At 40.2% G+C, this 22,815-nt stretch overlaps 1 protein-coding gene across 1 annotated transcript in view; it reads left to right on the top strand.

Moving 5' to 3' along the window:
* The first annotated feature begins 1,816 nt into the window (after positions 1–1,816).
* The window catches only part of LOC103144383 (neural-cadherin-like), a 163,495-nt gene continuing 142,496 nt past the window's right edge, over positions 1,817–22,815 (top strand). Inside the window, exon 1 of the mRNA XM_016676047.1 lies at positions 1,817–3,717. Within this exon, the coding sequence (XP_016531533.1) occupies positions 2,718–3,717 (1,000 nt within the window). The 5' untranslated portion in view covers positions 1,817–2,717. The remainder of the gene's footprint in view (positions 3,718–22,815) is intronic.

Here is a 22,815-nt window from a genome sequence, read left to right as displayed (position 1 = left end):
TTAGTAGCAGACAGAGAAACCTCAACTAAACTCTATCTACACACCCTGTCCATGCCGTGTGACGACCATATATATATATATATATATATATATATATATATATATATATATATAAAATCTCTAGCACTGACAGTCACACTGAATCTTGCCGTGAGAGACAACATGATAAGAGATGGGATTTGATTTGCATTCATGAAGCACTTTAAATGTTCAAAGAAGTTACAGAGCAGGAGCGAGATCACTTGAGGTCCTCTCTTTTGACATGCAAGCAATTTTGCATGAGGTCATTTCCCGCCAACAGTCCCCGTGTCACGTGAAGTGTTTGATTCTTTTAATGGCAATGTTTCTGAGATAACTAGTTTCTCCTCAGGTCTGATATTACCTAAAGGAGCCAGAAGGGATGGCTGGGATGGCTGTCCGGATGACACAGCCTGGAGCTTGCGACATATAAAAGAGTACAACAATCAACCAATATGAGGTTTGTGTTTCAGCTCCAAGCTCTGATTCTGAATTATCTGCAGGCTTAATGTCGAGCTGTCAGAGTTATTTCCTAAAAAAAAAAAAAAAAGAAGAAGAAAAAATCAGTTTCTGAAAAGATTTGGCTTAAAGTGCAATGATGGCTGGTGCTTTTGAATTGATAAGGATCTTTCAGCAGCCGCTTTGATGAATTTTTTATTCAGATGTTTTTTTATCAGTACAGAAGCATTGCCCGGCCTCTCACTCTCAATACATTGAAGTACTGATCTATATGGAAAATGGTTGATATGACATGTTCTGTTGCCTTTAATTTACTTTTTCTTCTGACAAAGCAGAACTCTTCAATGTGTTTAATATTTAGCATATGTAAGCTGGACTTACAACCCAGCTGTCATCTACATATATTAAAGGAAATAGATTAAAAACATGGGACCCAAGAAGTATTGTCCACAGGTTACATCATATCCCCAGCTGTCAATTTGTTATCAAATGGTTCCAAATTAATTGTCTCTACGGGTTTGATGTAGTACAACAGCTTCTGTATTGGTTAGAAACTGGGACACGTACGGGTTCATATAGAAAATAGACAACATCCTATATGTCTATTTCTTATCTTCTGAATGAAACTCAGTAGGAGCCCAGTCAGGATACGGGGTTCGTGCAGAGGAAATTGGGTGAAAATTGGCCCAAGCAGGGGCAACAGGTTGGACAATGTACAGTTGATGGAGGGCAAATCTAGTTAAAAATGGGGTCCATGCAGATAGATGCAAGTTGTGATTCAGACACAGCTCTGGTAAAAAAAAATGGCTGAGTTGATATCACATTCTCTTTTGCCTTTACTTTCTTGCCTTGTTGACCATTTAATGTTCCTTAGGGTTTATTCTATTCGGTTTCAAGCTTTCTACAGAGCCCCTATGCAAATGAAATGAGATGATAAATGAGCCCCAAAAGGGATTGTCCACAGGTTGCATAAACCTCCTGAGTTAATTATACATCTTTCATCTATGACAGTTTCAAGTAAAAAGAAGAACCCAGAAGGGTTTCCTCTGTATTGGCCAATTAAATGTTCCCTCATACAAAGAATCTCATTGTGGACCCTAGTATTCAACCTGAGCAAAATTCATATGGGGCCCATACACATGCTGGCTGGAAGACAGCTATGGGGAATTGGAAGTTTACACTAAGTGGGAATTAGACGTTACCACCTACAGATTATTTATTTATTTATTTATTTTTGCTCCCTGTACTTGGCTCGCCTGCAAAGTGAGAAAGGAAAGGAAGAGCACGCACATTGACGCTGTTAATTTGAACTCTGATGCACACATTCTGGCTGCAGAGACATATGGAGCTATTTAGCGTAGGCTGCCTTAAATCATCGTGTTTGCATAGTTTAACAACCCAAATCTCTGCCTATGCATATAAACTCAGGCGCACACTGTAGTTCCTTTTGTTTCTTGTGGGTTACAAATTAAAAGTGCTTGTGATGTGGCTCGAGCAATGCACTGCAGGTTAAAAGGAATAGTAACCTTAAATCCATATAAGACCTGGGAACATTAGGTCATGAGTTCAGTCCCTAAGGGAGAAGATGAGTGCTGTGCATGAGTAATTCACCTTTCAGCGACTCGTGCAGAATTAAAGACGCGCCGCGTAATCAGCATTTGGATACTTTAATAGTTGCACGCAGCGCAGGGTGGAGAAAGAGCGCATATCTTCAGCGGTCCTCATGCGGACGGGAAGCTTATCAGAGATTTTTTTTGTCCCCCCTTTCCTTATAACAAGAATTCTTTATGCTGAGAGAGAGAGCGTATGTGGTACGCAGCTGCAAAGACGCATGCCGTGCGTGCAACGGCTCAGTCCCTGTGCTGAGATTTGAGGGAAGGACCCTACTGACCAGCGCACAGGGTGGGGTTCACCGACTAGGCGCTCCGTCCCCGTGCGCCGACACGCCCCCGCGCTTGGCGCTGTCCGGTTCTCTGGTGCTGAACGCTGGATACCAGAACGGGAAACTGCCTGCAGCGCACTGGACCGTCTGCCTGCACGCAGATCCTTCATGGAGCCAAGGCAGGGATCTCCCTGGCTGCAAAGACTTAAAGTTCAGAGGGCTGACCTGCACGGATCGCACCGCGGATAACTATGAAGGAAATGTTTCTCAAGTGTTTTCCTTTTGTTTTTTGAGGATTTTCTCGTCAGGTGTCCCCCCCCACCCCCCAACGTTTGGAGGTGCATAACTTGCCACCAACATGATTTGGGGTGTTTTGCTGTGTTGCCTTCTAATGCCGGCAGCTGGATATAAAACACAGGCTCGATTGCCTTTCTTTCACGGACACGTTTTTGAGAACTCGCCAGCGGCGTCCAAAGTGAACGGACTCAGCATTACGGTGAAGCGCATCGACGCGCAAAAATGGTGCCCAGTCTCCGGAATGCACTTTAAATTGTTTGGAAATGGCAGTGAGGATTTCCACGTCTTCGCCCACCACAAGCGGGGAAATGTGCTGCTGAAAACTTCCCGGGTTTTAGACAGAGAGTCACGCTCAGAATACCTGCTGAGCGTCGGGCTGTGCTGCCAGACGTGCGCGTCGGAATCTGCCGTCTTCGAGGTTGCGTTGGTGAAAGTGGACGTGTTGGACACCAACGACCACGAACCGACCCTAGTGAGCGCAGACAGTGTTCATATAAGTTTAGACGACACCACCGCGCTCCGTACTGTTGTTTACAGACTGGAAGCTGTCGACGAGGACAGCGGGAGGAACGCAGAGTTGACGTTCGCCTCCGTACCAAAAAATGGCAGTTTCTATGTTGTCCCGAAAACGGGGGAAGTTTTGCTCGTCGACTCTATCCTGGGTCTCCTTTCTCCCATTACATTTTATCTGTACGTGCGAGATCACGGCTGGCCTCCTTTGGCCAGCAAACCTGTGTTAGTTACTGTTTCACCACAGCGATGGATGACGCGTTCCGCTGATTTAGTCGGTCCAGAGAGGGCAGGACGGTCGCCGAGGGCGCTCCTCGAGTCCAGCACCGTGCTCTCCCTCAACGTGTCTGAGGACGCCGGCGTCGGCTCAGTCCTAATGAGCCTAAATCCCACCAGGTTTCAGTCAGCTGCCTACGAGCTCATTTACCCGGAGTCAGAAAGCTCTCCGGTCACCGTGGGCCGCGACAGTGGAGATATAACAGTAACCCGGAGGCTGGATAGGGAGACGGAGCCTTTCCTGGAGCTCACTGTTAAGATTCAAGACAAACGAGGTGTGTTGAATATCCCTCGGTCTATCCGAGCTCAACTCAGGCCACGCAACACCCCGACACCCCGCCTCTTCTCTCATTTTCTGCACAATTATCTGCTTTGCAGTGATTTTGCCCTACTTTAATGAAACGCTGCACATTAAATGCACTTGGTTAAACTGTGCCACCATCTGGACACGAAACTTTTCATCACCTGAGGCCCTCTCATTAGACTTGACCCACTGATTAAACTCATAACGGGCATTGGTGCGGCCCGATATATATGCAGAGTTTGCGGCTGCTAAATGCTGCCTGGGGGGACCAGCTAGAACTTTAATTCAGTCAGAATAAGTTGGCAAATGCCTCAGTTCCACACACACAAGTCTATCTCAGCAAATTAGATCATTCAAATGATCACTTATTTTATGCAAATCCAAAAGTGAAGCTTGTATTATTGAAATATCACTAAACTGTATCAATAGGGTGATATATTTAGGCAGTTTGTTGTGTTAGCTATGATTATTATGACTTAACAAACTGGCTTCTCAGAAAATATTAACAATGCAAGAAACCACTAATAAGGATTTTAAATTAATATGATAGATAGATAGATAGATAGATAGATAGATAGATAGATAGATAGATAGATAGATAGATAGATTTAGTAATGATCTTTTGTGGCTAACACTCCTTGTGGGGATTGTCAATGATTGCCAAGTCAGTAGTCTTTCCCATGATAGTGTTGGCCTTTTCGTGGCTTTAAAATAACATTCCTGCATTATAAATAATGTTGTTTTATTAGTCCTATGTATTATTCTAATCTTGAGTCAAACCTTTTGTGTTCTCCATCTATAATTTCTGGATTTTTATGTTTGAAATAGATGGTTGACATCAATTAATTTTTCAACGATATTTTACTTTGAGATGCACCCATGCAAACAGAAACTTTATTAGTTATGCTAACTGAGTCCAGCTAATTTATGCACCGTTTGTGTCTGAGGTGGGTGCGTATCATGACAGCTGTCACTGCCCTTGCCCCTCCCACCCCCCCTTGGTGGTAACCCCACTTTAGCGACAAACACAAAATATCCAGTTTGATCACTCTAACCCCTGTGTTGACCAGCCTATTTTATATTTTGAACTTAGAAATGCTTCATAGAAAACAAAACAAAACAAACCAAAAAAAAACAAAACACTGAAAAGAGCAGAAATTGGTCTCCTGCTAGAAATAGTGATTAAAATTTAACAGACAGCATTTTTTTCACCTAAACACCAGGACTGCATTTTCACAGTAATGACACATTTGTTTATTTATTAGTTTTGTACCGCAGAAAGCCACCGAACAATAAGAGCATATTTGATGTAGAAGAATGGTGATTCATGAAGGGACCTTTTCAGGTTGACTAAATTATGCGTCCTTGATTGACATAGTTTTGAGCTGTGAAGTTGTTTTCAGAGCTAATCCGTGTAGAGTGGCAAACCACTGCGACCCTCTCCCTCTCATCAGCTGGCATTACCCCTCTAATCCTCCTCACATTCGCTCTCTAGGCCCAGGGATTTGAAGTAGCACTACCATAGTCAGGAAACATCTCACATGCTCGGGGAAAAGGTGGAAATTATCGGTAGCTGAGATTTGTACTGAAGTATATGTGTTGCTCAAAAAAAAAAAAAAAAGTTAGACTTTAAGCTCAAAAACGGGAAGATGGAAAAACGAGAAAAACGTTGAATCCAAATGATTTGCTTCTTAATTGAGCCTCACGGTGTGCAGGAAACAGCGTACACTGTTTTCGTTCAAATTGCCTGCTGCTGTTACGTTTCACAGCGTGCTCTAGATTGTAATTGCATGCCTGATTGAGATGCATTCTTGCAAAGGTAGGTGTCTGGAGGGTTTTGGGGAGAGAAGGAATATAGTAAAAAAAAAAATCTTCTCTCTCTCTTTTGCTCACTTAACAGGTGAGCAGCAAAATTCAGCAGGTCTGGACTGACAGATATTCAGATAGCTTCTTCCATTGTACCTCTCTCACCTGCAAAACTCTCCTCTCGTGATCAAAGGCATGGCATGATTCTTATCCTGTGTCTATGGCTTTTCAAACCGAACCCTGACAGGAGACTGGAACGACAGGCCTTTCTTCTGCTTGTCTCATTTTGGATCCATACATGTATGTCTCTCTGATAGAATAACCCAATTTTAGCCTTTTGATTAGTATTTATAGAGGTTCAGTCAGGTCTCCCATGTGACTTGGTGCTTGAGATCCCTTTGTAATGAATTTTGGGACATGAAAGCCACAATTTCGCAAATGCATCAGGGAGCGTTTTGTGTATGCTTGTTTGGTCTGTGAATGTGGCTGTGTGGTCACATGAAAATTGACCCCAGGCGCGATAGCAATAGTTTTAATGAGGCCCCATGCGTTTGCGTCATCTTGACTTATTTTACCACAGTGAACTCTCCGAGGCACAGAGCTGTCCGCCGTACTGACAGTCACCTGCTGCGAGTCAAACAAGACGTTGCCATCAGATTACAGGCAGACGGCAGATCCCTCAGAGTGCTAGTTACAGCAGTTTGCGGCAAACATTAAAACTACCGAGGCATCAACGTGCAAAAGAAAATAGCCGGAAAATTCTGCTTTCTAAGACTTTCGCAGACAATTAACTGAGATTAAAAGAGCTCGCCACTGAAAGAGAATGTGACATTTTTTACAAAAGTCAGAATGCCTGTCTTTACAGCATCATTGTTTATTTCAGTTTCTTGTTGATTCTCATCAATCAAGATCATCATCACTCCTGCTCTGTACTAAAGTTGCTTGAACTGTTTATACTGCTGCAGTGCTCAGCAATTTGCATACCTGCAAGTCTTTTACAACTTGTCACATTTAAACCATAAGCTTTCATGAACTTTATAGTATAGGAACTAAAATAAATTAGATTAACTGTTCTTAAGGTTTAAAAATAAAAATCTGAGAAGTGTTCTGTGCATATGTATCTTTTATTACAATTAAAGCTGCAATTAAAAACAATTGGGGGTAGGAGAGTATGGAGGATATGCTTAGATTTGCTTGTCTCGTGATTTTTTATTTATTTTTTTACCCATTCTCCTTTGCCAAATGGTGTCTGTGAACATACATTTTCAGATCTTATCACAAAATCTGTGCTGGATTTAGTTCTGGACTTTGAGCACATTCTGACTCGTAACATGTTTTTTTGTTCATTCGTATTTCTAAAATAACCTCAGCTCAGTTAGACTGAAGAGAGATCATCTGCTAACCACCAGTCTTCAAGTCATGTAACAGACTCTCAATTGGATTTAGGCCAGGTCATTCTAACAAATGGATATGCTTTCATCTGTGTGATTCTGTTGGAGCTTCTTGTTGTTTCTTGCATTTTGTTGACTTGCTGGAAGGCTGACCTTTGACCCAATTTAAGGTTTTTTTGGATCCTCAAACAAGTTATCAACTCTGAGCAGCTGCTTAAGAAAAGATAGTGTGTTTGGGGATGTGTACAGGGATTTGCATAGAAGCTCAATTTTGGTCATTTTAACGCATGGCGAAGCATTCTGTTGTAGCTCTGGTCTAACACCGCTGTCCTGCTGGAAGGCTCATCACCATCGTCATGACATTAGTCGTCTCCAGCCTGCTACTGTCTTAGATCCGTTTTCTTCTCACTCCACCCATCTCCCCAATATTCTAATCCATCTCTGCTGTCTGTTCACTAAAACTCACCAACAAAGCTATGATCACTTCACAGAAAAGCTGTGACAAAGCTGCGACTGAGTTTAATTTATGTGTATCAGACTAAAGGGAGCAGAATGCATATCCACATTGCACTTTGCCAATTTTGTGGAAAAAAAAAGTAATTTTTTTCATGCACTTTACAGCTGAGCTTCACTGTGTATTGATCTAATAGACAATGTTTAATATATGTGGTTAAAACATGACAAATTAAAAAAAAACAACTGCTAGACTTGAATACTTTTGCAAGTCAGTGTTCATACAGACCCTGAAATAATTGCAGATGTGTAGAGTACAGCCAGAAAAGAAAGAGATCTCCACAAAATAAACATGAGTGCTATTCGTATAATATTCAGTAAATGATGTAAAAAAAAAATAAATAAATAAAAAACACACTAGTGGCATACATGGCAGAGTTTCAAGGAAAAGGTGTTGTTTCTCCACAGCCTGATCTGATGAAGCGGTGGTCTGGCCCTGTTGGTTTCCCTGCATGTAGCGACCACTGAACAGTAACCTCTGGGTGATAGCTGAAATTTCTAAACCAAAAACCTTTATCCAGTAGAAATGTTGTGGGACATGAAGCGAGAAGTTCATGTGAGGAAACTCTGCAAACTCCTGCAGTTAAGACCGTGGAATCAACAGAAATTCTGCCAAGCTTATGTGCAGAGGTGATCAGGCGTTACTAGAAAAAAAAAAGAAAAAAAAAGAAAAGCTGCAATCACTGCAGCTTGTTTGAAAACGGGAGTTTATGTAATTTGACCACTTTCATATATCTTTTAATAATTCCTTCCGATAATAATAGAGTATTGCTGTTTTGACTCTCCAGGTTGTCTTCGTCTAACTTAAAAAGATGTAAATCAATCTAATATTGTTTGAGAACATGTTTGAACAGAAACAAACAAAAAAATAATAATATTCACTTCAATTCAAAAATACTAAATTAATCAATAATGCACATCCATACATTTGCAATCGCTCAGAATCTTTTCAATTATTTTTATATTCATGTTCACACCTGCAAATAGTTGAGACATTTTCTGTGGTGGATAAAGTACCCATTGCTGTTAGGTGGTGAATGCAGGTTTACTTAATGCATAGTGAAAGCATTCATTAAGTGGTTAATGTGGGCATGAAAAGCTAATCACGGTGGTGTGAGGCTTTTTCGCGTTAATAAGTTTGAGGTTATGATTAGAGCCATCACAAGAGCTGGTATTAGTGTTGTTCAAATAGAGATTAAAGAGCCAAGTCTGACAGTTAGATACGCTGCCTGCGCATGTAGATGGGAGATGGAGCAGCGCTTCAGGATTACGCACAGTGTGGCGTCAATCCTTTTGGACTTACCTGGAGCGGAGTGAGCTAAGCCAACACTCAGCGTCTATGCTAACGATAGGGCTGAGGATTTAACATGTTTGAGCACTGAACTACCTGTGCAGCCTGACGCACTTATCAGAATCAATATTAGGATAGAGAGCCTTGCAAAGTGTTCATACCACTTTAGTTTTTCCACACTTTGTCACATTAAACATTAAAACCAAAACAAAATGTTTTTTTTTTTTTTTTTTTTTTTTTTTGTGCATCATGTGACAGACCAGCACAGTGTAGTGCATTAGGAGGTTTTCCCAGTTCTTTTGAAAGTCTTGCACACAATGCAGAGTCTTGTGTGCAATGCAGACAAGACTGTGCATTGAATAACAATGCACAGTCAGTAACTATAAGAGCAACTTTTTAGTGCATTTTCAGCTGCAAACCTTTTATAAAATGAAAACAAAACAAAAACATCAGCATATCTCCAACAGCTCTGTACATCTACAGTTTCTGCCCAGTTGCCTTTTTGTCCCAAATTGGTTATGCTCAGTTGCATTGTATTGAGTTCATCTGTGAACATCAATTTTCTTTTAAATCTTCACACAGATTCACAATGGGATTTAGCTCTGGAATTTGACTGGGCCGTTTTAACCTGGATATGTTTTAATCTAAACCGTTCCATTGTAGTTCTGGCTGATTCCTTTAGGATCGTCGTCCTGTTAGTAGATGATCCTGTCAAAAATGTATTTTGTTCTCAAACAGGTTTTCCTCCATCCATGTCACATGTCACCACCAACTCAGAGCAGCATGCCTGTCCCTGCTGAAGGAAACCACAGCATGATGCTTCCACCACCTTGTTTTACAGCAGGGATTGTCTGTTTAGAGCAGGGGTGGGCAACTCCAGGCCTCGAGGGCCGGTCTCCTGCAACTTTTAGGTGTGTCTACTTCAACACACCTGAGTCAAATAATGAGGTTGTTAGCAGGACTCTGGAGAACTTGACTGCACTTAGGAGGTGATTCAGCTGTTGGATTCAAGTGTGTTGGACCAGGGAGACGTCTAAGAGTTGCAGGACACCGGCCCTCCAGGACCAGGATTGCCCACCCCTGGTTTAGAGTGATGCACAGTGTTGGTTTTCCACCACACATAGTTTATACTTTGCCCTCTGACCTCTGTGACTCCTACAGAGTCTTAGATGCTACACAATCATGGCACAGTTCAGAATTTCAGGTATAAAAAAATATCTAAAAAGTAAATATCTTTCCTTTCCTGGCCAACCATCTACCATCGAAATCCCGATAAAATACACACTGCTTTGGGTTTGTTTTGTGACGGAAGTGGAAAAAGCCGAGGGGTCTGAATGTGTCTACAAAGGGTTTGACATGTTTTTCCATTCAGGCCAGTCAGGAACCCACATTGTTGATTCTCATCATCATGGATTTGATTGAAATAATTTACCGTAACTCTCGTATCTGATGCTCCTGCTCTCATAAAATTAAACCTTGTTTTGATTGGTATTTTCTGCTGTAATTGATCAGTTAATGTAACAGTGCAGCAGACTGTCATATCTGACTGCTTCTTTCTGACTGGTTTGAGCTAGCTAATTACTCTCACTCATTTTTGAAACAATATCCGTATGCTACATATTACCATCCCTGCGACGTGATTCATTACACCACTTTCTTTTTTAATTACGCCTCCAAAAGTTTGGAATTGCTTTCTCTTTTTGCGGAACAAAACTAATACTTTGGCAATTTCTCGTCTTTTAATCATCCTTTCGTCAAAACTTCAGAAAATGATGCGTCACCAGAGCATGAGTGAAGCTTAATTTCAATTTGTTTGTACGTATCCACGTGTCACTACAAGATGCTTTTGAAGTTTTGAGTTTAATTAGGACTTTATTGCTGAATAGAAATGACTTCAGGACCCCCCCGACTGGTTCGTACTCCCTGTGTGGAAGCATCAAATTTAGCATACGGTAGCGTTGCCTTGTTTGTTTAAAGAGTTTGCTTTTCCTCGGGGCTTAGAGAGAGCAGTCTTCCTTTTTTCTTGACAAGATCTCCTGCTAATGCTGGAACAATATTTGACTTCTAAACTATATTCAGTGCTCTAAGAATCCCCTGAGAAAACAATATTTTTCTCTGACATACCCTCTGTGTATCAAACCATCTGTATAGAAAAATAAAAAAAGAAAAGAAAAGGTAAAGGCAGTGGAAGTAGGCCATGACTCACGACTCGCACACTGGTTATGCAGTGTTGTTTTGTCGAGAGGGAGCCAGGGACCATCGCCAGCTCTCCCTCTATAGGATTTCCACTGGCCCACAGAGGACGTCAGTTTAGATTTGTGGTGGGGATTTTTTTTTCCCCTCCTCGCTTTCGCTTGTCCCCACCCGAAGAATCGCTTTCTTTGCACCTGACTGGGAATCTGTTAATGGTATTTGACGGGTTAGGGGGAGTATTGAACACGCGGTACTGCCCTAAATGGGCTTGAGCTGCTTCCCCCCTCGTCTTTAGTTATCTGTGGGCAGGCTGGTATTCAGTTTGTGGTAATCACCTCTTTGCAGGATGTTTTGTCTGGGAGCTTTCTTCCTCTCCCCCTCTCTCTCTCTCTTTCTTCCGACCTCGCCTCCCCCCATCTCTGTCTCGCAGTCAGCATCTCGCCTCATGCTGCCTTTAATCCAATTTCTCTTTTCCAACTTGCCCCACCTCCTTCCAACTAAATTTGCATATTCCCCCTTGTGATGTGAAATGAATTGAGGAGAGACTATCTCTCTTTTTTATTTATTTTTTTTCTGGTAATTTGTGACTGAAGGGCTGTTTGTTTAAGTAGAAAACAATTTCACAAAAAGACGTCTGCATTTATTAAATACAGTTTTTAAAGAATTCCCGGGGGATTGGGCTTCATGTTTTTATTGTGATGGAAAGCATGTGTGTGGTTGTGCGTACACGCGTGGGAATTGTTTTTCTATCTGCATATCTAATTATTTAAATGTGTTTGCTTCGTGTTAAGTATCCAAATTCTTAGACTCGTCACCTCCGGCACCTCTGCTTTGGAGCTGTAACAAGTCTGCAGCGCTGGATTTCTGCTTTGTGGCTTCTCATTTATCAGATCTGTGTCTAACTTCCCCGCAGTCTTCGTCGTCTCCCAAAGTCTTTGCATGCATCTTCTGCCTCGCAGGTAGGAAAGGTGTGCTTGCCACTGTGTTTTTGAAAGATGTGATTAAAGCTGTATGAACAAGATCAGCGCAAGGACGGAATGGAGACCTCCTCTCTCCTCTGCACCTGGAAAAGATATTTAAAGTGGAAACAAGCGACTCGGAAAGGTCAGAGCAAGCGGCGTGAACGTTGATATGAGATCGGAAAAGTTAAGAGAGGCAAAGGTGAGAAAGATAAACACAGTGGTAGAAAAAAAAAAGAGATGGGAATGTGTTAATACATGCCAATGAGAGCGTGTGTGTGTGTGTGTTTTCTCTGTATGTCTCTGCAAGCTTCGCTGAAAATAAGTAAAGGGCAGCCAGATGAGTGACAGAAAGTTGTTGACTGCTGATGAGAGGTCAGCCTGGTGAAAAGTAATTGTCAGATGGAAGCGAGAGACTGTTCAGAGGGCAGGAGTGGAATGAGGTGTGCATGTACTCTACCCTGTAGTGTAGATAGGAGGGTTATAGGGCACAGTACGTTTGGGGGGCGGGAAGGGGAAATATGCTAGTATATAGCTGCAGAAACGCCAATGTGCACAAGCATTTCAAAATTGTTGGAGGGCAAAAAGGAGGGAAGATGAGAGGATGAACACCTACCCTTAGGAGAAGAGAAAAGAGCAAACACGAAGGGATGTGATGGCACATAAAAATGTGTGTTGTCTGGCAGAGATGTTGGCTTGACTTTTACGGCCCTCAGAGCAGAAGAACTGATCCTCTGCCTGTGCTCTCTTTATTAGAGAATTAAAATGAGGATTTAGTGGGATCATTTTAATGTAAGGTATACCGGGGCCAAAGTCTTCATCAAGAGGGCCAGCAAAGTTTTAAGAGTATGGGATAGTTTTAAAAGGGGATAAAGCATGAATGGTCTCGCAATCCTTCGTGTTTATAAAAAAAGCGATAAATGTGTTCAATATCTGAAAAAAGTGCCAGGTATCTGGATTCAGCAACTCCCCCCAGACCTACACCCACATTATTTTATGCAGAATCACCTTTAGGAGTATTTCTCTACCAGCTTCAGTCATTCTTTTCTAAATAGCTCAACCTCAGTTAGAGTATTGCTCTGTAGCCCCATTTGTCATTAGACAGGTTTAAACATAGATTGTGTATTATTGTTCTTTTTTAATCTAATGGCATTTGCAGTGAATGTGGAGGGTTTTTTTTGCAGACATTTCTCCTGACTCATGGTACTTTGCGATGGAAAGGATGTCTTTTATGTCCTGTACATCCTGATCAATGAGCACTTCTGTTAATCCAATAGTGAATTTAGAGGTGAAGCAAATCTTTTAATAGATGAAGCTATTATGCGGGACAGTCCTGATGTGTCTTTAATACTTAGGAAGTTGTATCTGGAGAAAAGTGCGACATGTTGGGCCTAATTCAACAAGTAAAGGCTGGAGATATTATCTTGAGCACATGTCAATGTTGTGTTTCTTGTAGACGATTTCAGTATGTTGTGAGAAAAAGTCTCCATTGGCAAGTATCTGATGGTCTAACCCTGGATGTTGAGTCGTAGTGTTTTCTTTTCATTCACAGCTCTTCTGCCTTTTAGAAGTTTATCTCTGGAGTCATCTGATCAGCACCTTAATCTTCATATTATTATTATTATTTTTTGCAGTACTTTGTGGGTTCATAGACATTTTTAGACGTTCTGTGAAGGAGGCTCATTGCTTAGAATTATGGTAATATTTTTTTTAATCATGATTTTTATTGAAAAATCTTAATGAGGTTTTGGTTATTTTGAATCAGCGAAGCAAAGCAAACTGACTACGTAGAAAAGATGCTGAAAGCTCTCGTTACTGCACGTTAAAGAATGATGCGGGGATTGTTTTGATTTTCTGCCCTAAGATCATCATTACTCATGTGCCGCTTTATGTTTCATATGGCTGGAAAATGCTTCATCCAGGCCCTGATGCGATGTGGGAGCTAATGTCCTTCTTGCCTCGTTTGTAATCCCTCCATTACTTTCTTTATTTCTGCACATTGCTCCGAATATACAGAGTTAATCCCCTCTCTTTTTTTATTTATGAATTTGAGGCACATTTAGGAGAGTAGTTGCTGTAAATCAAGACAGACTGATTTAGAGTCGGCGTTCATTTTGCCAAAGCTTCACAGCACGCCGTGGTCGAGGCAGGAGGTAGGCAGGTGAAAATAAGCAGTTTACTGGAGAAAAGATATTCAAAAACTTACAAAAACTAGGGTCCAGGGGTGAAGACAACATAATGTAGCACAAGATGAACATAAGAAACCAGATTGGTGGCAATAACAGGACGATTTCACACTGAGTGAGAAAACCCAAGTAGTATTTACTCTAGAAAGCCTGATTACTGGAATGTTAGACAGGTAAGTTAACAAGCAGATGGGAGACAGCTTGGGAGTGCAGACAGCTAAGACACTGAAGGAAGATACTGAGTAGATCTGGGAGTTTAGACACCAACGATACCAGAGACACAACACTCAGAGTACACAGAAACTCAAATACTGCAGATTTGAGTTTCTCAGCTCACAAAGGGACAGAAAATAAGGAATGAAGATCAAGTAAACACAACTAAGGTCTGCAGTTCAGACAAGAATAAAAATACATTTCAAAAACTAGAGGATACTACAAGGAATTGATCCTAAGGCTTGGACTGAATATAAAAAGCAAACACTTACAAATCCTAAAAAAAAAAATAAGTGAAACACATGACAAAAGTTTATGACAATTGGATGAAGAGTCCTAACAGATGAAGAATCGTTTTCTCTTCTTGGGTTCTTAAATTGCAATAAAAGTATCTCAATGTGTTTTTTTTTTTATTTATCAAATACAATTGGGCTAAATTATAACATCGAGATCCAAAAAGGAGATTGCCTCAAGTACCTGGATATTATTTGGATTCCCAACTTAAATTTGAAAGTCATATTAGGAAATCTTCCAAAAATGTTCAGCCAAATGATTTCTAAATCACCCACAGCAGGAGTCATAACAAGCAGAGCTGTAAACAGAGATTGCAATTCAGTTAGGTGCAAAACATCCTTTGGACAATCATCTTTCTCATTTAAGGATCCAACACTTGTAATTCTTTGCCACCAGTAAGTAACAATGTGCTAGCCTTAGAACATTTAAATATATGTGGAAAAAAAAGTCTCAAACAGAGACAAATGTGTAGAGATTGAAACTAGCATGAGTTGCACTGCTCAGCACTTTAATGCATTGTTATTTTTAAGTCTTATTTTACTGTTAGCTTTAAATAGGTTTCTTTGTATCATTAGTTTTAAAGGTTGACTTCTTAAAGCCCCACTAGGGTCTGGGTGTCTGAATTAGCCATTGGCTGCAGGGCCTATAGACAGTACACCGGTTTCTTTAAAATGTAAAATTGTTTTATGTCTCATACATGATGAAAAAAAAGTGAAGCAAGTGGCCAAACCTACTACTATCTGAGTACGAAGATAAAATGGTGCAACTGTAACATCATTAGTCTAAGTTTATTAAATGCAAGTCATGTGAACCTTTGGCGTTTTCAAGATTGTAGTTGTTTTAAGTGGAATTATAAAATAATTGGAGAAGGCCACACCTAAATCACTCACTCTAAGTCCAACGCTGTAGCTCAGGATGAAACTGTTCTTTTACACTTGGAATCCTTGCACTCTCCTCCTCCCCTTTCATCTCTAATTATCCCAATTATCCTTCCCGTTCAACAATACCGAGGAGGGGAATGTCAGACTGCTCCGGCTTACTCTGAACTTCAGCCAAATAGGAGCTCCTCTTTTTTTCCCCTTTTCCAACTCCCTGCATGGAATAAAAAAATAAAAAATACTCGAGCAGAAGTCCTTTGTTTCTCTTGGGCCTGCTCTGACTAACCATTAGCGGAAAAAACAATCTCTTTTCCAATAAAGAGAGAACACCAAAGAGTTATACACTGTAAGTCGGATATTAAGTTGACACAAACTCTTAAAAGAGCAATACTAGGTGTTGTGCAGGCGTATAGAACCATTTTATAGAACAATCAAGTAACTTTTACCGTCAATTGGTATAAAAATGCTGTATACATCAAGAATAACTTAGAAGAAATTTGACTCAGCAATTTGACAATTTTTCTTCTGTCTCTTTTAAGAAGTCGCTGCTTTTTACCGACACGCTGCCTTCAGCACGTCATCACAACGTTCCTCCGTTATGCTGTTGACAACCGTTCCTATGAGCGTTAGCTTGCATGACAAGCTCAGCAGATGTGTCGTTCCACCAGGTGTTTGTTATTTGCTGCTGCCACAAGTCGCTGTGCAGAGGAAGGCTACTCTGTGAGGCCAAAGCTCGACTGGAGACTGCAGGTCCAAGTGCTTTGTGGAAACAGGCAGTATTTCGTGAGACAAGCGTTTAGGCACCCCAGAATGGTTGCCACGGGAGATGCAAGGATTCCTCAAACATGCATGAAAGAATCAAAGCAACACTCCAGGCATGTTTTTGATGAGGGAAACACTATTACATGATGTCTTATATTATACGCCCTCTTTAAAGGAACAATTCAGGACTTTTGAAGAGCGGTTCTACTGACTAGTAATAGGCAGTAAATATGTTCCCTGCTGTATACAACTCCCCTGGTGTTTTACTTTGTAGAAATCTAGATCAGTTGGTCTCTGATGTTCAACAGAGATCAGGACTAAAGCAGACTTCTACTTTTAAAACAACTTCAATCATAGTGGTCTATTATTTTAAGAACCTTTAAACTGAAATCATGTTAGCAGGGTTTTTTTTTTTACCTAAAAAAATGATGTCTACATAAAAAAATAGAGTTTGGACGCAACAAATAAGCCTATTTCTGTAAAAAATAGGAAATTCATAATGACCACTGAAAGTGCTTTAGACTAGAGACGCATTCGCTCACACACACACATTTATATGCCAATATGCAGATCAGTAGCCACCTTGGGCTTTAATTGCCTTGTCTAGGGGCACATCAACACGTGATACTAGAATAAAATCTAAAAACTTTCTGCAAGACAATATGCACTGAGTCACGCTCAGATATACTGAATATAACACATTTACTCCCTTATAGAAAAAATGGAAGTGGCGTAAAAATATTACATACAATCATAAATATGCAGATTTTAATTAGTGCTTTTCTAGTCAAAATGACCACTCCAAACGCTTTAACATTAAAGCCACATTCTCTCAGCAGCATTAATAAATAAACACACATTCAAACATTGACGTTAAGTTGTATTTATGTGTTTTCTGAATATCTAATGTGAGTATAGAGCTCTGTTGAAAAGGTGAAATTTCACCTTTGGAATTTATAAATACAGAAACCTGTATTTATGAAATACAGTTTTCTGTATTTTATAAATACAGAAAACCTGGGATAAGTGCCTTCCCAGCAGGTACATAAACCCGCAGAAGAAAGAAGCTGGAATCAAACCCAGCATGTTCGATTTTAAAGAAGATTCAATCTTGGCCCTGCTTAGAATTGCAATTATTTCAGCTTTCAAGACCATCAAATCAACTTCATGAAAAATATTTACTGCTTGAAACCTTGAATATCTTTTTTTTTTTTTTTTGAAAATGTAAATTATCCCTTTAAAAAGTCCTCAACACAATGGACTGTTGCTTGTTTTGGCCCCTGGGTGACATCTGTCATATTATAAGCATGAAGCAATGAGTCATAAAATGTAAAGGAAAAGCACATTGAACCAGAGAAGTATAGTGTATGTAGCTGAATGGAAACCAGAAAGTAAAAAGCAATATGGTTAGGAACCACTCCAGTAAAGTGCAGATGATAAATGTGTTTTGCTCTTAAACTATGCAGCCATAAGGCCGCAGAAGTCGCATGTTTTGATTGAGCTGAATCCTTTTTGCAGTCTTTGTGTCATGACGAAAATGCTGTGCTACTTCTTAGTGACAGCAGTCAAAGCTCATCATCTTTCGTTTTAGTTTTCGTTTGAAGTGGGCTTTGCTGAAGTGTTGTTTTTCATGGTGGGAGATTCTACAGGGATCCGGCAGCCCTGTGCGACTTAATGAATAAAAACCGGCGGCAGAAACCCCGCATCTCGTCACAAAGTCACGGTCACGGTGACAGCAGCGGCGTTTAATGTGCGTCAACCAGAGGGTTAATATTAAACCTAGGACTAGTGGGCTCCTGCTATAACTGTAACAGCTAGAGGAGGGAGGGATTGGATGAAAACATAATTAAATCCGAGACAGTGAATGAGTGAGTATCTGCTGTATCTGTCTCACAGATGTGGAAGCCTCATCCTTCAACCTACACATATTAGTTTGTTGTGTGCGGTTTTGTGGGAGATGCGAGTGCTGCATTTGGCACGGCGCTTTGAGGACAGTCATGGTGACAGGGAGTTTTTATTGGGCCAAGCGTCTGCATTATTGATGCCTATTACAACAGACATGGTCAGCTCCAGACTTTACGCCGAGGCAGGTGCTGTCAGGTAAATGTCTCGCTGACCTCCAATCGCACAGATTCCCTGAATGCCTCTGTGCAACCTGATGTCTACCTTTGTGATAAATGAGCTCGGCTCGCACATCGCACGAGGAGCTTAGAACCGGTGCTGAAGGTTTTGTTTTATTAAATCTAATCCGCGATACGGCTACACGGGTTTATTGGGAGGCAGAGGTTTGAGTTGGAGGTTTGTTGTTGACATAATTTAATCATCCGCTATTGTGTTCGCTCTGATTGCCTAAATGTGGAGAGATTTCTGATGAACACAGTGGCGTTTGAGCTCGCTGGGCGACGGCTTTGTTCCTTGGCATTTTTCTCCGTCCCTCCAAAACTTTCACTTTGGCTCCACTTTGGCATGCTGGGTCATCTCTCATTTCCCCCAGAGAGCCGAATGGATTTTGTGGTATTGATTAACCAGGAGTAGTTTTGCTCCCAGTCACAAAACATCACTTTAAACAACAATTTATATGTCACAGAATAGGCTGTGACAGAAGCCGGCTGATAGTTTACCAACTTGCACAGAGGTAGGTGTGTGATTGAGCCGAGGGGTTGATAGAACCCTCCTGAAGCACTCTAATGAATCAGCCGCTCACACAGGCCTGCCTATGGACTAGAATGAAAAAGGGAAAATTTCAGCCTGCGTGGGGATATGTCATGGGAATTCGATGCTTCTGCTTATTTATTTGGTGTTGAATTTCTCAACCTTTTGTACCCAAAGGTCCAATTAACTGAGCATAACAATGGTTGCAGCCCTGCTCTCGGTGGCCCAAGGAGGCACTGATAAGCACGCAGACAACTTTGAAAGTTCTGCCGGCTGAACTGTGAACAAGAAGATTTTTAATGCGGCGGGGAAGCGATTACATGGCTGCGAAAGCTACCCCGAGATGTTTTGACATGTCGTGAACTTTGCTTGGGAGCAAAGCACACAAATTTCACAAATTGCGGTAATTGTGGCACACCAATTTGCGCAGTGGAGAACATAGCTTTTCTTGAAAAGCTGAGAATGACTCAGATGTGGATAGAGAGATGCCAAAACGAAGCGAGATATTCTTGCAAAATTTCTGGCTGACTGCCGATCAAAAAGATGATGTACTGGAGAAGGCTGGGGAATTGTCTCTCAGATTGCAAAATGTGTTTGAAGATGATGTCCATCTCATGGTTTATGGTTCAATCAGTCTCATGAAAACAGCGAGAGAAAAAAGAACTCCACTGAAGCCAGAGGATGGCTGATTACTGAAGCAGGTGTCTTTGATGCATAGAAAATGTAGTGCCTCTCAGGGCTGATGAGGATCTAAGAGAAAGCATGGCCTGTTATATGTCTTTTTTAAGATTAGAGCGTCTGTGTTCGAGAGTGCTGCAGTTATACAGACAGATATTCAAACAAAGGATCTTGAGATGACGCAATTCTTCCTTATTGTGTTGTGATCTGGCTTTCTCTGTCTGCTGTCTGCTTTTGTCAAGTTCTCTCAAACTCTTGTTGGACATTTCTGTTTCATTCTGGGGCTTTGAAAGCAGATGTGTTCTGTTCTTCTGCTTTCCAGCCACCAATTTGTGTCTTCTCTCTTCAGTAGATGAGAATCGGCAGAATCCTGCTATCATTTCACCCTTTGCAGGGCTTAATTCTGTGGACTAAACAGACCATATGGTCGAAAGTCTTATAATGTGATGAGAGGGATGCAATAAGGATCTCACTGTGTCATTACTGCCAGCCTTGGCACTGAATTAGAGAAACTACTTTCCGTGATGCAGTAAGTTTGGTGCAGCTTTTACAAACCTAATTTATTCAGCTTGAAACACAAGAAGTGTAAAGGGAGAAATGTGTGCATTTTTTTTCCTTTTACTAAAGCAAAATCTATACGGCGTCACTTGCGAAAGTGTTATAAACATTTTGTCACATAACAACCCCATTACCATAATTGTATTGCAATTTCCTGGGATTTCATGTGATAGACCAACAATGAACAGTGCATAACAGAGATGGCAACTTTGACTAGAGTAGGACTTATGTTGCAACATTAAAGACTTCCCACTTGATTTAGACTTGCCTTAAAATCTTAAGGCTTGACTTGGACTCCTTGTCTGAGACTCAAGTCTTATTCAGATTTTATCCCTTGTAACAAATATTCAAAGGAGGCCTATATGTGAGCAACAGATTGTTGCTCTGATTGAGGAGCATGTTCCCTGAGAAAGTATATGCTTGGACAGGGAGATGGCCCAGGGGTAAAGCGTGCAACCAGGCCTTAGTTCTCAACGCGGCCATCACAGGTTCAAGTCCCGGCCCATCGACCTTTGCCGCATGTCTTCCCTTTTTCTCACAATCAGCTTTCCTATCAAATAAAGAAAAGACTTTAGAAAAGTATATACTTCATTATTAGCCAGTAGAATCCACAAGTTATCAGCTGTTAATGATTCATAAAAGTCTGTTCATGTTAGCTGTAGCTTCATCATAAAGACCACTTGAATGACTCTACAAATTATTGCTTAATTGAATGACTTTAAATCATACCTGCCTTACTTATCTTGCTGATTAGCTACTTGTCATTACAATCACACTTTTGGCTGCAAATATCAAAATAAAACCACGTCCTCTTCAGTTTATTCAGTTCTTCAACACTGATTTATTTACTCGTTACACTGGGCCTAGCTTGTTATGTTATAAATTTTCCCTTCAATTTTAAAATCTGTACTATTTAGAATTTTAACGTTTTAAATGTGTTTTTAGAAAAAAGTTCCCCAATGTTATTAAAATATTTCCAGCTCAGAGTGTGGAGAAGAAAAAAAAAAAAACCTTGCAAAAGTGGACAACATTGAAATAAGGATAAACTCCTGTGAACTTGGTCATTATTATGCCACAGAGATGTTGTGTTTCATTCATTCTGAAATTCAACATTAACAAGTTTGAATCTCTTGCTAATGATGTAAATGTGATCAATTTTCAAGATCAAGTAGCCTTTAACTAATTCTTGTTGGGTAGAGAAATACATTTTAAAAGATTAAAACATACCTGCCACGACTACTAAAAACTCATACACACAAAATACTAAAACTACTAAAATGTCACACAAGCATACACACGCACACAAAATACCAAAATATCACATGCGCATACAATTTTTCTCTCTCTCACACACAAAATACTAAAATTGCACATACGGTATACACTATTAAAATATCACACATGCATAAAAAATTTTTTCTCACATGCATACATAAAAAACTAAGATTGTACATATAAACTAAGACTTTGATTTTTCTGTGTGAGAGACTCCTTTTTTGTATGTGTGAGAGTGTCACGGAAGTCGCNGTTTGAATCTCTTGCTAATGATGTAAATGTGATCAATTTTCAAGATCAAGTAGCCTTTAACTAATTCTTGTTGGGTAGAGAAATACATTTTAAAAAATTAAAACTTACCTGCTACGACTACTAAAAACTCATACACACAAAATACTAAAATTGCACATTTTATACTACTAAAATGTCACACAAGCACACAAAATACCAAAATATCACATGCACATACAATTTTTCTCTCTCTCACACACAAAATACTAAAATTTAGCGTACACTAATAAAATATCACGCGCATACAATTTTTCTTTCACACACACGCAAAATTCTAAAATTGCACATATACACTATTAAAATATCACACATGCATACAATTTTTTTCTCACACGTATACATAAAAGACTAAGATTGCACATATAAACTAATAAAATATCGCACGCACATGCATTTTTTTTCTCTCTCGCGCACACAGAGGACTAAAATTGTACATATGCACTACTAAAATATCACACACACATACACACAGAGCATACAGACATACTATTCTGAATGATAGGTCGAAAATGTGTGTAAACTAACACTAGGCCGAATTAATTAATTAAAGAATTAATGGGGATGAGACTTGGATTTTTCTGTGTGAGAGACTCCTTTTTTATGTGTGAGAGACTAACGTTTTCTATGTGTGAGTGTCACGGAAGACGCGGGGCATAATTTGGAGATCAGATCCAAATTATGCCCCTCATAATTGGGAGATCTCACACATACAAAAAATGAGTTCCTCGCACAGAGAAATTCAAGTCTCATCCCCATTCATTCATTCATTCATTCATTCATTCATTCATTCATTCATTCATTCATTCATTCATTCATTCATTCATTCAGCCTAGTGTTAGTTCACACACACACGCACACATTTTCGACCTATCATTCAGAATAGTATGTCTGTATGCTTTGTGTGTATGTGTGTGCATGCAATATTTTATTAGTTTATATGTGCAATCTTAGTATCTTATGTATATGTCAGAGAAAAATGTATGCGTGTGATATGTTAATAGTGTATATGCGCAATTTTAGTATTTTGTGTATGCGTTTGAGAGAAAAATGTTATGTGTGTGTGTCATTTTAATAGTGTATATGTGTAATTTTTATATTGTGTGTGTGTGTGTGTGTGTGTGTGTGTGTG

Source organism: Poecilia formosa, unplaced genomic scaffold (assembly GCF_000485575.1).
Source record: "Poecilia formosa unplaced genomic scaffold, Poecilia_formosa-5.1.2 Scaffold125, whole genome shotgun sequence".
NCBI classification, from domain to species: Eukaryota; Metazoa; Chordata; class Actinopteri; order Cyprinodontiformes; family Poeciliidae; genus Poecilia; species Poecilia formosa.
This window is presented reverse-complemented; position numbering and strand designations above follow the sequence as displayed.